This window comes from Haliaeetus albicilla, chromosome 1 (assembly GCF_947461875.1).
Source record: "Haliaeetus albicilla chromosome 1, bHalAlb1.1, whole genome shotgun sequence".
Taxonomy (NCBI): Eukaryota; Metazoa; Chordata; class Aves; order Accipitriformes; family Accipitridae; genus Haliaeetus; species Haliaeetus albicilla.
Window position 1 is genome coordinate 36,766,534 of NC_091483.1, and position 13,730 is coordinate 36,780,263.

The 13,730-nt window shown below is 40.3% G+C and overlaps 1 protein-coding gene across 1 annotated transcript; it reads right to left on the reverse strand.

Annotated features, from left to right (window-relative positions):
- Positions 1-5,151: 5,151 nt before the first annotated feature.
- On the reverse strand, positions 5,152-10,563 carry FGG (fibrinogen gamma chain). The gene is made up of 10 exons (XM_009928997.2): positions 10,420-10,563; positions 10,284-10,328; positions 9,666-9,849; positions 9,463-9,556; positions 8,364-8,494; positions 7,592-7,725; positions 7,278-7,462; positions 6,262-6,539; positions 5,752-5,921; positions 5,152-5,380 (listed from the first exon to the last, which is right to left on the reverse strand). The coding sequence occupies exons 1-10, from the start codon at positions 10,492-10,494 to the stop codon at positions 5,366-5,368; spliced, it is 1,311 nt and encodes a 436-aa protein (XP_009927299.2). The 5' UTR covers positions 10,495-10,563; the 3' UTR covers positions 5,152-5,365.
- Positions 10,564-13,730: the final 3,167 nt, after the last annotated feature.

A 13,730-nucleotide genomic window follows, 5' to 3' on the forward strand; every position in this document is an offset into this window, starting at 1 on the left:
CTCCTTTCCTCTGCTTTTCCTCTTGTTTTCTGCCTTCAGGAGGGTTGAACAATCTCCACGTAAAGTTCACTGCAGTTGAACTGGACCCTTTGTTTCCTCTTATTTCCAGCCTTGCATTTCATGCTTCTCTTATCTAGGAAAACCCTCTTAAACCTAACTTAACTTATATCAATATCACTAATAGCGAGTCATATCCTCAGGTAGCAGAAGAGCTCAGTAAGATGGTGCTACATTGGTTAACATCTACACCACTAGGATCTGGTTTTGCATGACAAAGGGTTTCTATTATATTTAAGGCTTAATCTTATCTGTGCACATTCTGAAACAAGATGTTTGTTTATTTCAGTTCCCTGCAACATGCTTTGTAAAGTCTTCTATTGAATCCCAATGCAGTACCAGTAATACTATGATGCAACTAACCTCTTCTGATTTCAGCAACAAGGCAGCCCAACTAATTTCAGCAACAAATGTACAAACAGACCACGTATTACCTTTGCTCAGTTTGAAGATCAGCCAGCCGTGGCTGCATTGTTTGGTTGATAATTGTCTGTAAGGCAGCTCCTGAACTCAAAACAGATAATCAATATACTTACACACCAAAATGCTCAGCTACTAACTTCAGCAGGGGCAAGACTGGTGATGCTTCCCCACTCCAAGTCCTACACAGTTTTGTTCACTCTGTTGCAGCAGTTCTGTGAAAGAATTATAAAAACTCAGAGGACAATAAAATGCTCAAAGGAAGGAAAGACCACAATAAGAGGAAGTCTTGCAGGATTAGGATTAATTATTTTACAGAACAGAGTAAAATGGGCTTCATCTAAAATATGCTGGGGTCCATGGAGAGTCTCCCACTCAAACCAATGAACTCTAATTTAGCCCCCACGATGGATACAAATGTCTGCTCAAAAGTCACAACCTTAGGACCTCCATGCTCAGGAACACAAGAATCGCAGGTACAACCTTCATGTGCTCTCCTTGCACATACACTCGTGGACTCTGCTTTACTGCAGGATCATGTGTGATGTTTCTTCCACCAAACCCCTTCCTCCTCACATTGGGCATGGATGGTGCTCCACAGGCAAGCAGCTGTCCAGAGCTGTACACTCTTTTTGTTGCATGATGATGTTCTGTAGACTGTTTAAAGCTTCAAGGATTTTCCTATGGTGCTCATCACCCAGCTACCCCAGTGCTTTACAAACATTCATTCCCTGGGCCCGACTTTCCCCTTTTCACAGCTGCAGAAGCCAGGTGAGAAGGTTAAGTCAAAAAGTAGTTATTAATTTGGGGGATCCGTTCGGATAGTCTGAGTCTTCAGAGCACACCATACATGCAGATCGCACTGATGGTAGCTGTAGCTCTGTGCCTGCGCCGGGGCTCAGGAGGAACATCCAGCATCCAGCTCTGAGACACCTCAATGTCTTACCTCTGGTCTCACAGGAACTGGGTGATGAGGGCAGAAATAGCACCTAATTCTGCAGGGTATCAGCTATAAGTAAGAGACAACTGTGCCCCACCTGGTCTTACTCACTACATTCATTACAACCTATGCAACAACTAGAGCATCCTTCATAATTCAGATGTGATGTGACATGTCACCTTAGTTCTGGCTTTTCCTAGTTTGTAAGAGCTTGATTTTGTGATCTTCAATAATCTCTGAACATTATTTTTGTAATTTAATAGGCCTTAAAATCAAGAGTAGTCAGAGCAAATGAAGCAGAAGACTTTCTGCCTTTTCAACCATGCTAACAGAGGATGCGACAATTTCCTAGGTGGTCCCCCAGGTACTGGCTACCGGTGTAACACTGGACATGGCAGTAGCGTGTGCCAGGCCTCCTCTGACCTTGATGGAGGGCACAGCTCTCCGGGGTGATCTTTAAACACACAACACTTAAGCTCTGGTCCAAGTAAAACTTGGCCACCAAGGCTAGAGGGACTGGTAAAAGCCAATAACCGATCATAAACATTAGGTAAGCTAAGAGGGGTTTCCTGCTTCATGCAAAGGGCATTGCTGGGTGAAGATGTGGTGAAGGAGGAGCTCCTCAGGCTTTCCAGTTGAGGGCTGAATCTGGGCCTGACCTTCAGCCTGTACCTTTGCTTTCATGTTGCAATCATCCAGTCACTTCTCCCTGTTTGTTTTAAAGACTAAAGGCCAAGAGCTAGATAAACTTTGGATTTAACTTTAATTCATGATCAAAGCACTGAAGTGCAGTTCACTACTTCAGCTGCCCTCCTCTTGGCAGGTTGCCACAGTATTAGTTAGGGAGTCTGGGATTTAACACTGGTTTGCATGCCCTAGATGTGAGCCAGCCCTTGTTTGCCCAGCACTTCCCCTGTCTCCTGTCCTACCACCAGTCCCCACCACCAGTTTTCAAGTGGTGCCTTCTCCTCCTCTGACCTGCTCATTCATGTCTCTCCTCTGGATACCTTGTCTTAGACTCCATTCTCCTTCAGCCCCAGCTCTCAGCTCCACTTTCTCTTCATATGCTTCTCGGACTACTTAACTCTTGTGAATTCATTACTACCCAGTCCCAGCACCTGGTCCCACATTTTCCCCATGCAATGTCCCAGGGACTGAGGGACCCAGCAAGTCCTCCAGTCCATCCACCTTTTTTTGCCTCTTTCTACCTCTATCCCTTCCTTGTCCACTTTTTCTTCTTTTCTTTGGAGCAAGCATGCAAAAGAGAAAGTATTTCTGTTCCCAATTCCTCTGTTTTGTGCTACAGGGGTCTTTGGAAGAGTTACTGTAAGCACAAGGTATAAAAGATAGGCAAACTCATTGTAGCCACCAAATCCTATAATGAACTTTTATAAACTCAGAGGGGGGACAGACTTGCCTGAATACAGATACTTTATAGGCTATGGTCTGAGGGTCATGTACAATAAAGACTGATTTACAAAAGAGAAATACGACCTCTCAGTATACAAAATAGAGGCATTAAGTCAAATGGCTATGTATTTGCTTGCAAAAAAATAATACCGAGAGTATCATTCTCTCTCTGAGTCAGAAGAAATAGGCGTTTTCAGGCCCCTTTCTGATAGAGCGTTGGAAACAGTAGAAAGGAGGTCTGAAAGGCATGAGTCTTGCCAGTCTTCTTTCAGGGCCCAGAGAATATCACTGTGGGCTGGGATCCTGCAGACTCCCTGATGAACTCTGGCATAGGACTCCTTTGAAAGATCAGGCTTCTTGGATTCAATAGCTCTGACCCTGCTGACCACTGGAGAAGACGGTTTAAGCTCTCCAAAGAGGTTAAAATGATTTGTGAAAACTTAGGACACCAATCAACAGATCAACTGGAAGAATAGGCCAATCTTAGTTCTGGTGAGCAACCCATAAAATGCCAGCTCACACCAGTGAAATATGTGTAGTTACAGCAGATTGTCATCAAATAAATCATTGCAGCCCAAAGCTAAACCAGGAGAGGCAAATCACAGTTTAGACCTAGCGGAGTGTGGGTACAGAAGCCAAAGTGACAGAGGGGAAAGGAGTATTTTTCAATTCCATGTTGCAAATACGTAAATAGTAACAACCTTAAAGTCATGTCATAGGTGGGATAAACTGAAAACAGAAAGTAGAAGGGACTTGGCCAATGCCACTCAAGTGGCTATGTGCAGAACCAGGATCAGATGGGGCTCTACAACCCTCAGCTCTCATCCTTCCCCCAGGCCTCTCTACACATACTGCTTCAGCTACAAGGAACCATGGGAAAGACCTCACAGCACAAAATGTTCAGGAAAACTGCTTTCCTTGGTGAGGAATTGGGTGCCAATGCTGGCGGTGAGCCGCGCAGCATGGCTGGTTGCATGGGTGCAACAGAGCTGTGCAAACATACCGGTTCAGTGGTGTGGAGAGATTGTCCCTCATCCCAAACAGTTCTTAACCCCATGCTGACCCTATGCTAACGATGGCTTCTTCTCACCTACTCCTGAGAAACCTGCCTTCCTCTTAGATTTTGGCCCAAGGGTAAAACTCAAACTAAGTCAGAACAACCTGAGTAAAAATGACAGGGGACAGCAGCTTATGCTATGGAGACTCAGATCCAGGGAAAGAGGCTCAGCAGCAGCCTCGCTAGAGACCTGGGCACCAAAACTGGAAGAGTGTTGAGGCGGCACAAACTGCCTTTAAGATCTGTCTTATTAGTGTAATATCTCCCTGTCTTTAAAATAAAGCATTTGAAAGTCCTATTCAGAAATACTAGGTGAACTTCCAGCTTCTCACTAGTAGCTAAAAATAAAGACCAGGATACACTTCATATTTCACTTCTTAATATATCAACTTGAGATAGATATAGATATAGAGATAGAGCTAGAGCTAGAGATATAGATATGGAGATATAGATAGAGATAGATAGATAGTCTAGCTCTGAGTGTATTTTTTGTTGAGTAATTTATCCACAAACCTAGTCTGATTTGCTAATGCATGCCTCAAATGCACTCATCAGATATTCTGAGTGAGTACATTCAGACAGCATCGCAAACTCTTTGCTGTTCTTGATCTGTGCTGTGAGTTTGCTTATGTGGATCACATGGAAAATTATTACCGGATCTATAAAAAGAAAATGCAAGTAAAATACAATTAATTTCTGCTGCAAATTTTAACTTGTTGTTGTTGTTGTTGTTGGATAATGGCACTATATATATTAGATTCATTTTTAAGTATTTATGAATAAAAAGGGGGTGTTCAGGAATAATGGTTGTACAGTGTAATACTATGTGCTATATAGCAAATTAAACCTTTATTCTGAGTTATATTTGAGTAACTTGTTAATATATATGCTCTGGAGTAAAATATCCATTCTTGGTCATTGATAGTAAACTTCCTAACATATCCTGATTGAAAATGTATTCATCACTTCATAGTAAGCCCCGTTAAGTAGCCTTCAGCAGTAAACAAGCCCTCTTTCAAGTTCCTGTGTACTCTGATCTGTCTCACAAGTCAATTTCATCAGAAAACAGAATGGAAACTTTTGGAAACAAGCCACATTTTATGGAGAAATAGCTTCAACACTCGCCTCTAAACAAAGATCTGAAGCTACTGGCATGCAATTCAGGAATGACTGAATCAAATAGGTTTGGTCAGAGTAACCTTCCAACCATCATAAAGTTTACTTTGTTTTGTTTGGCCAACAGTAGAGCACAGATAACAAGTTCAGATTTTTTTGTAATAATCAAAAATTTATTGAGAATTTGTACAGAAAAAAATAACCATGTACAGAGGTAAGCACTGCTCAGGGAAGAGGTTTGGGCATTTTACAGTCAACGGTGTTTCATAGTCAAAACTGAACTGTGTAATGTTAGGTAAGTTCAGTGTCTAAGAGATAAAAGATTTGTTTTCCCTCTTCAGACCAGTCTTTGTGAAATTCTCCCTTTACGAGTCTCCAACCTACAACAGAAAAAAAGAAAGCATTTTAATGTTCTTCTAAAGAAAGGAGTACATAAGGCTATGATGACATGTTGATAGTGTTCATACATAGTTATGCTAGTTGGAAATTAAAAATGTAGCATTTAAAAGACATGAAGGCAAGGGATTATTTCTGATCACAAGACTATCCATTTATCTATCTGTTAAAAGAAACAGTAATGTGGAAGGCATACTAAAATCAAAGTACAACTATTTCTGTGACAAAATGGTAAACAAAGCCAACTCCTCTAAGATGCAGTGGGCTTAACACTTCAGCTGTCCATGCTCAGTGTTTGAAATGATAACTATGTTCTGTTGTAATTTTAAATATCTCCTCGGCCCTGTGGTCAAACCTGTTTGACGCTGCCTAAGTTGTGCTGCTGTCCATCTATTGACAGTCTGTTGGATGGGATAATTTTCATTGCAGTTTTCTTCATGGAGTACCACCGGTCACGCCAGGTTGCCCAGATAATGCCATTGTCATATCCAGATGGACCAGCATCTTTCGATGTGTAGACACCATCTAAAAAATATCAGTTGGAGCAAAACAGTTACTTTCTAAAATAGTTAATGTGCCCATACTTTTCTGGTAGTAACACCTCCACAGCATCCCTGGGAATGTTAAGAGGCCCTGTTCACTGCCCTTCTCCCCCTAGTTTGCTTCTCTCAGGACTGATTCTCCCACTTTGGGCTGGAGAGCAGCCATAAGTTCCTACTCCTGGTGTTAACAGTTATTGCAAAGAATGGGCTGCAACCAGCTTTGGGAAATCCAGATGGTAATACATACTCAATGAAAGTGACCCATTTTTCTTTGTCACTGAAACGTGGTGTCCTGGGTTATAGGTATTTAGAAGATACTTTACCTATATAATATTTGCCATTGAGGTGGCCAGCATGACATCTATTCATCCACCATCCAGATCCATCTTGCTCAGCACAGTTGCCAGCAAAGTTATCATTGTCGTTATCATAGGTACTGAACCGCATGCCATTATGAGAGGTAAAGGATTTGTCACTTGGATTGTCTCCAAAATCAAAGCCATCAAAGGCATCCCCGGCTTCGCCACCGAGAAAGTAGGCATAAGTCAGTCGATACTTGTCAGCTTCACTTCCCACTTTGAATACAGCATAGTCAGCAGTACTGTTAACAAAGGAGAATGGTGACTATGAGCATGCTGCATTCCCAATACATGCACGAATGAAAAATACATAGATGTTAGAACTGCAGAAAAGGCATTTATGGCATCCTAGCATTTCAAAAGGAATTGGTTTTGCATGACTCTCTGCTTCAGTTCAATGACACATCCAACCAACTTTTGTGCTCCAGTATCAGACATGTTTTCTGACTACTAGTCTTCAGTGATGTATGAAAGATTTACATTATATAAACCCACATACATATATCTCCCAGGTTCATAATGCTGAGGCTTACTTAGGTAATGAGGAAATTCTTGGTGGGAGGAAGGAGCAGATGTCTCAATAAATACAAAGATAGTAAGTCCTCCTGGAGAATGGAATACATAGAACAGAACAGAATAGAATAGATAGAATAGAATAGTTCAGTTGGAAGGGACCTACAATGATCATCTAGTCCATAAGATGCAGAAGATGTGAAGAAACTTGAAGAGAAGAAACAGATTCCTTCTGCCAAATAAACTAGGGCTGCCAGCATGTGGCCTTCAGGCACGCATGTGTGCCTGGCAACAAGTCACGGATGGTGACTGCTGTAACAGCTGTGAGTGGAGAAGCCAAAGCAGTGTGCTATGCATGTTAACAGGTCTAAGGGCTCATCTTTTTTTCAGAGAGCTGTACAAACTGATGCAGCAGTGGGAGCAGTAGGTTTTAAGCTGTCATTTTCAGAAGCATCATGAGCAAATACCCTTTTTTGCCACTCCAGTCCTCCAGTTCTATTCGTAAGGCATATGGCAGAGTGGACTGCGTAGTTATTAAATGAATTTTTTCGTTGCCCAGCCAGAACTCAGTGGTATCATCTGGAGACAGATGTCCAAATCCTTCCTTGTACTGAACCCAATTTCTCTTGAAGTCCTCACTCCCATCCAGTCTCTGGGGAAAAACAAAACCAAAAACATAGTAAAAAAACATAATTCGAAAAGATATGTATCTTATGTAGGTAAATAAAAACAGTGCTGGTGCAATAAGCTTGCTCATGATAGTAATACATAGGTGGCATACCCTCTGTAATACTGTCCAGCCGTTGCCATATGAGTCAATCTCACAGTAGACTAGGAATGACTGCTTGGCTTTCTGAGGCTTGATAAAGTAAAGACCACTTTTTCTGGCACCTTTATTTGCAATGTCTTGACAATCTGAAGTAAAGATATTCAAAGGATCGTTATTAATCTAGCTAAAGTTCTAGCCTCACATTTATTTGGTATTGTAACTTCCTTAGTGCAATAAATACAATTCATCTAAATGTCATTGTTGCAAAGCCAGCTACTTTAATGCCATTAACATAAAAAATCCTACTGAAGGTCACAGCACTTGTGTAAGATGAGGAAGAATTTAGTCTCATGTAGAGTTAAGCAACTTAAATGTAAAATATTGTTGTTGCATTAATTTCTACATCAACAAAAAAGGCATTTTTGGAGCTAATGGAATAATTAATTTTTTTTCAGGTGACCCAGTAGAAATGTGATAATGAGTTCTCTTATGTTTGTCTTATGTCCATGGAAACTCATGTCCCTCATGTTTAGCATACATTTTGGGATAATCATATTTTGGCCAAAAAGCCCAAAGGAGCAAGTGAGACCTCTGTTCCATCTGAATGCCTTGTTTGCAGAGCACATTTACACTGATCCAAGCACTGGTTTCATAACTTGCAATCTTACATGTCTTTGCCGAAATCTATGGCCCATAAGATTACAAATAACTCATCGCTATGATATCAACTGGCGATATTTGTAACTGAATTAAACCTCCACCATACAAGAAGCATTTTGCGCACCTCTTCCTTGTGTCTCCTGTATTTCAGCCGTGTCTCTGCACGGCTCCTGACAGTGTGACTCAAGCTGGGCAATCTTCTGTTTCAGCTGTGTAATCTTGTTGTTGTTCAATATATGTGTATCTGTCAACTGTCTGGACAGAGAGACATAAAAATGGCTTGTTGTTTCAGCTGTTTCTGAATATGTAATACAAATTTCCCTGCACACATGCCTCACCTATGTAGCATACTGCTACATACAGCCCTGTAAAAGGCGATGCCTCTACTAGCACCGATATTTAAAGTTGAGGAAACTAGCCAAAATAGGAAAGCACATGCTTAACCTTATGCAAAACTCGACTCTAATCAGCAAAACTCAAACCAATAATTAATGTATGAATATAACTCTATGGAAAGTTTTTCTTTGTTCTCCTGAAGTAAATGATAAGTTATTCCACTTTAATTATGTATGCATTTGTAAAACACAAATGCTGTAAACAAACTGCTGCAAGTGTCAGAATGCCTAAATCATCTTTGATATAATGTTATAGAAGTGGAGATTTTTCTATATTCAGGTCAAAAACCATATCCTTAAGATTTAGAAAATTTAAAGATGTTTTCAATTTTATTTTCAATGTCAATTTATAAAAGGCTACCACCGAGTTTATAGTTACTTATGATTTATATCAATGTAACTGAGCTGATTTTCATGGATATATGCAGCAAAATTAGCCAGAATGAATGATTGTACAAATATTCCACACACTTTGCATTACAGCACAAACTCGTATCAATAAAATCTCCAAAGGTCATGAAAAAAAGTTAGAAGTAGCTGGCACAGCAAAAGAAACATAAATAAAAATATTGCCAGGCTTCCCGACATTCTTATCTTGCACTTCCTGCATGATTAACAGCTGATGCAGATGAGCAGAGCATGCAATATCAGATCCTCATAATCCTTTTGTGTCTTGCTAGGCTAGGCAGCTACTAATGACGGTGTGGGCACAATGGTCCACATGAGCACAAAAAAACCTTTCTGAGGGAGGCTTAGCTGCACTTCATAAAAGAACAGAAAGAAAATGATTTGGATTGCCAAGTGATATAAAAGGTGGAAGATACCTACTGTATAGTATTTTCATGAGACACAATAGTGTTTTCATATTTTATAATTTCTTCAATTATTTTCTTGGACTTTTGAGTAAAACCATCAATGGAATCTGTAAAATAGACAAAGGTATAAAATCATTCCAATTAGGGCAAATTAAAAACCAAGAAAACTACATAAACTATATTTTTCAGTTGAGTAAGTTATTTTTATATTCTCACTTGGTAGTGTCTGCTTTTCTGGAGGATAGAGGCTTTGGATGTGTTGAATCAAATGTTCTGCTGTTACTGTGGAGTTAGCAATTTGCCGCAAAATTCTCTCCATTTCCTGCAGTTCATTATCCATAGTGAGATGGTATTTATTAAAGAAATCTGCAATGCCACAGGTTGTTGGGCAGTAGCTACCCTAAAGAGGAAAGAATAATAATTGGCAATGTTTCAGGAGGAAAAAAAGCAGAGCAGAATATATGGGCAGGGGAGCTTTCAGGCACCGCTTAGACAAACGATTGTGGATAAAAAAGGGCAGGCATTGGCCATTTTGTCCGCTGTATTTGAATGCACAGAGGCAGTTTATGTTCACACTGTGTGCACACATAGCAAGAAAACTGTGCATGCTATTACTTGTGGCATCTTCTGGATATATGTTTTCATCAACACTGCAGCCTCCTGTGCATTTTTACGGAGCGTATACTGCAATTTATAAATAACAGGTTTAAGCACAGCCCATTTAATAAGTATTGAAAACAACAATGAGGATCAAGTGATAATGGTAGTTAATAATCAGCATAGGAAAGCTTTAATTAGTCTCTTAAGATAAAATAAAATTGTTCAGGTACTTACAAATCGTTCATCTAATATGCAGCAGTTTTCTCTGGTAGCAATGTACTGAAGAGAAAAAAGAAGACCATTTTCAGTGAATTTTCTCCGACAGCGCTATCCACGCCGAAGTGTTTTCTAACACTGTCTCTTCACTTACCGCCATGCTGGTAGAAAAGAGCAGGGAGAGGAAAGGCCCCAGGGCAGCCCAGCTGCCTAACCTCAGCACCATCATGTCTGTCCGACTAGGCGCTGCTGACTGCTTGGTGCAGTGGTGCAGTCAGCAGCCAAAAACGTTCAGCCCAGCACAGGGCGGCAGGAGTTTAAGGGAGCAGGCTGAAGCTGGGGGCGGGCACCAGGAGGTGGCGGGAAGAGGTGGGGTAGGGGTTTGAGGTGGATTCCCAGAATTTGCACACATCTCTTACTCCACCCATTTGCAGAACCTGCTTCCCACTTAGCCGCTTAATCTCTGCTCTAGCCAGGAGGTCTCAGGGGAGGCAGAAAGGTGAGACAAGTCCTGGAGATGCTACTTCTAGTAACACGAGTGTAAGGAAACTCATACATGGCTTCGGGATGGGGCTGGCAGAAGTTCCTCTCTAACGGCAACAGGAAAAGCCACAGTAGCTACCTGAATTATGTGTAACAACTATCAACAGCCTAACAATAAATACTGTTTTGCAGTTACGTAGCACTTTGCCATCACAGATCTCAATGTGCTTTGCAAAAAGAATCAACATCATTTTCCCTATTCTGCGGATGACAAAACCGAGGAACAGAAAGGTATGAAGTCATGTTGGGCAGTGGCATATCTGGAAAAGAAGCCTGTGGTATTTATCACAGGCAAGGAAAGCACGGAGCTTCCCTATCCTTCAACTCAAGAAGTCCATTTGAACAACTTTGGTCAAAGCTTCCTTTCTGGGGAACTAATGTTCTCAGTATCTGCCTTACTCAATACACCTACAAGACTGGTGACAGGCTCCCTCTTCTGCTATGGGCTTTATCCCAGCCAAATTATTTTATGGATGTTCTGCTTGCTATCTGTATCGGTAGCCTTAATAGCTTTCGACTCATGCCCTGCACCTGATCTTTAGGCTGTGGCTTCTCCAGAGACAGCCTGCTTTTGTGTCTATACAGTATCATATGATGAGACAATGTTGAATGAGGCTTTTGACTTCAATACATGTTTGACCAAATGATGGAAAGAACGGTGGGACTGGGGTCATGGCTAGATCTGTCATTACCGGTTGTCTTTGTGATTTCAGGCAAATGACTTCACCTCTGTACAGCAGGATCAATGTTTCAATTTTGCTTAATAGGTATTTCAAATCCACAGACAAAAATACTCTATAGAAGCTAGATGTTATACTATCACAAAATTAGACATGATTTGGTCCTGAAATGTGGAGAGTTCCTGACCTATGTATCCTCTTTTCCTCTGGTTACATCTAGTCAAAGAGAAGGTTCCCGTCATGTTTTAGGATCCAGACACATATTGCCAGAAGGAAACCTCAGCATTTTTGATGCTAAAAATCAAATTTATGGGACACTTATGTGAAGCTGTAGCACTGTTTATGGGAGAGCCAGCTTTCCAGTAACTGTACTGATGACCAGTGACTTAGTCGCCAGGCTGCCAAAAGTTCTTTACAAAGGATGACCAATGCTAGAAGTTTGCCCTTCCAATCTGGCATTAATTACCTTCAAGAGTCATGTGCTGAACGTGCTTCTGTTGTCCTTACTGATACAACTAGGACATGCATCCACACGCATCCACCTTTTACATGGTTAGTTCTTTCCTAAAGAGTGAAATTAAAGTAAATAAAACTTGGTAAAAGTCCACCTGCTCTTGTGTGTTCTATTGTTGCTTCATTAGTCCTGTTCACATGAACTCAGGAAACTACCAGTGAATCTCCTTGCCACTGCTGCCCACACATTGCTTGAGCTTGCTTTGCTGCTTCATTGGCTGCAGATTATTTGTTGGCATGAGGATGACATGGGGTCTAAAGGATCCTGGAGGTACAATTTCAGTGGCTGTGCACCACCAGGATTCCCTTAGATATGATTATATAGCATGAGTAGGTTGCTGGTATGAACTTCGTAAAATAACTGGCCCAGCTTCAACCACAGATGTACGCTCAAGAGTGCAGATGAGCACATGATGTTCATGACAGGATAGGTGAACCACATTACACAATCCAGGTATCCCTCATCCTTTAACAAAGTAAAGAACATACCCTTCCCTTTTATCACTAATAGTAGTATGGATATGTTTGAAACTCTTGCAGAGTTAACAGAGATAACACAAAATTATCACTGTATAGATTTACATTCATGAAGGAATCAATATTAAACATTGCATTGATGATTACCAAATATCTGTACACTGCATTTATAAGTGTTGCCTAGTTGTATTTCTGGTTACAACCTCTTCAACTTCTTAGCAGAAGATATAAATATTTAAAACTTGAAATTTTTTCATTTGCTTTACTGATTACATGGTCATAATTTAGCCTTGAATAATTAATCCTCTCATGCCTTCGCTTCCTTCTCTTTTCTTCTACGATTTCACCTTAGAAATAACTTACTCCTGCCTTTCATTACGTTGAAAACAACGTATATTCTTAGTGGAATGGCTATGTAGTATTTTTCCTCCCTTACATACCATTTTGTCTTGGTTGGCCCTGGCTGCAAAACAGCTGACCCATTTACCAAACAAATGTGCTAGAGACCTAGTTGTACCCTGAGATGCGTCCAACGTAATTTGACTGTGTTGATTTTCTGGCCATTTTTTTCTTTCCAGTAAGTCTATTTGCTCATTTGGCAACAAATGAGGAACAATTCATGTAGCACAGGCAGAAGGAAGAGTTCTCAAAGTCAGTTTACTTTTTTCTTGCAATTTATTTTTGAGTAGATTGTAATGGTGAATCATTATTTGTTTAAAAGACCTTTCTGTAACTCAATTTTGATTAGTATTTTTGTCAAACAGCCACTGGGAAGCTATCCAACACCTTCCTATTATTCATAGTAAATCTTCCCTCAGAAATACAAATCAGAAGAAATATGCTTGTGTTTGTAAATTAGTTCCTGAAAATCAGAGTATTCTTACAGCTGTCTTGGAAAAACAACTGGTTTTTAAACTCATGACTCATACTTACATGCCTTAAGAATCTAACTTGAAAAATCAGTCTATACCATTTTAGAAATGCTACAGTGATCCATTTTAACATTTCCAATGGGGTTTTGTTATTGTTTTAACTGAAAGTGTTCAGTGGACTTGACTTGAACTTACTTTTTTTTTTTTCAGATACTCCAGAAGTTGATTTTCTTATGTAAAAATAAATACCAAAAATAAATGTTGAAAAAAAACCAAAAGTAAATCCTGAAAAAAATTGCCTACTTCGCTTTGCTATCCATCATCAATATGCATTACCCCACTTGTACTACTAGTAAGCTATACAAATTAGTGGGCAAAAT

Bases quoted from the DNA above. Each gene is read 5' to 3' on its own strand.
- FGG (XM_009928997.2), bottom strand. From the start codon at position 10,494: ATGATGGTGCTGAGGTTAGGCAGCTGGGCTGCCCTGGGGCCTTTCCTC. The intron at 9,850-10,283 runs GTAAGTACCTGA...TTTCCTCTTTAG, and splicing joins GCATATTAGATGAACGATTT to GGTAGCTACTGCCCAACAAC. The intron at 9,557-9,665 runs GTGAGAATATAA...TCTATTTTACAG, and splicing joins AGAAAAGCAGACACTACCAA to ATTCCATTGATGGTTTTACT.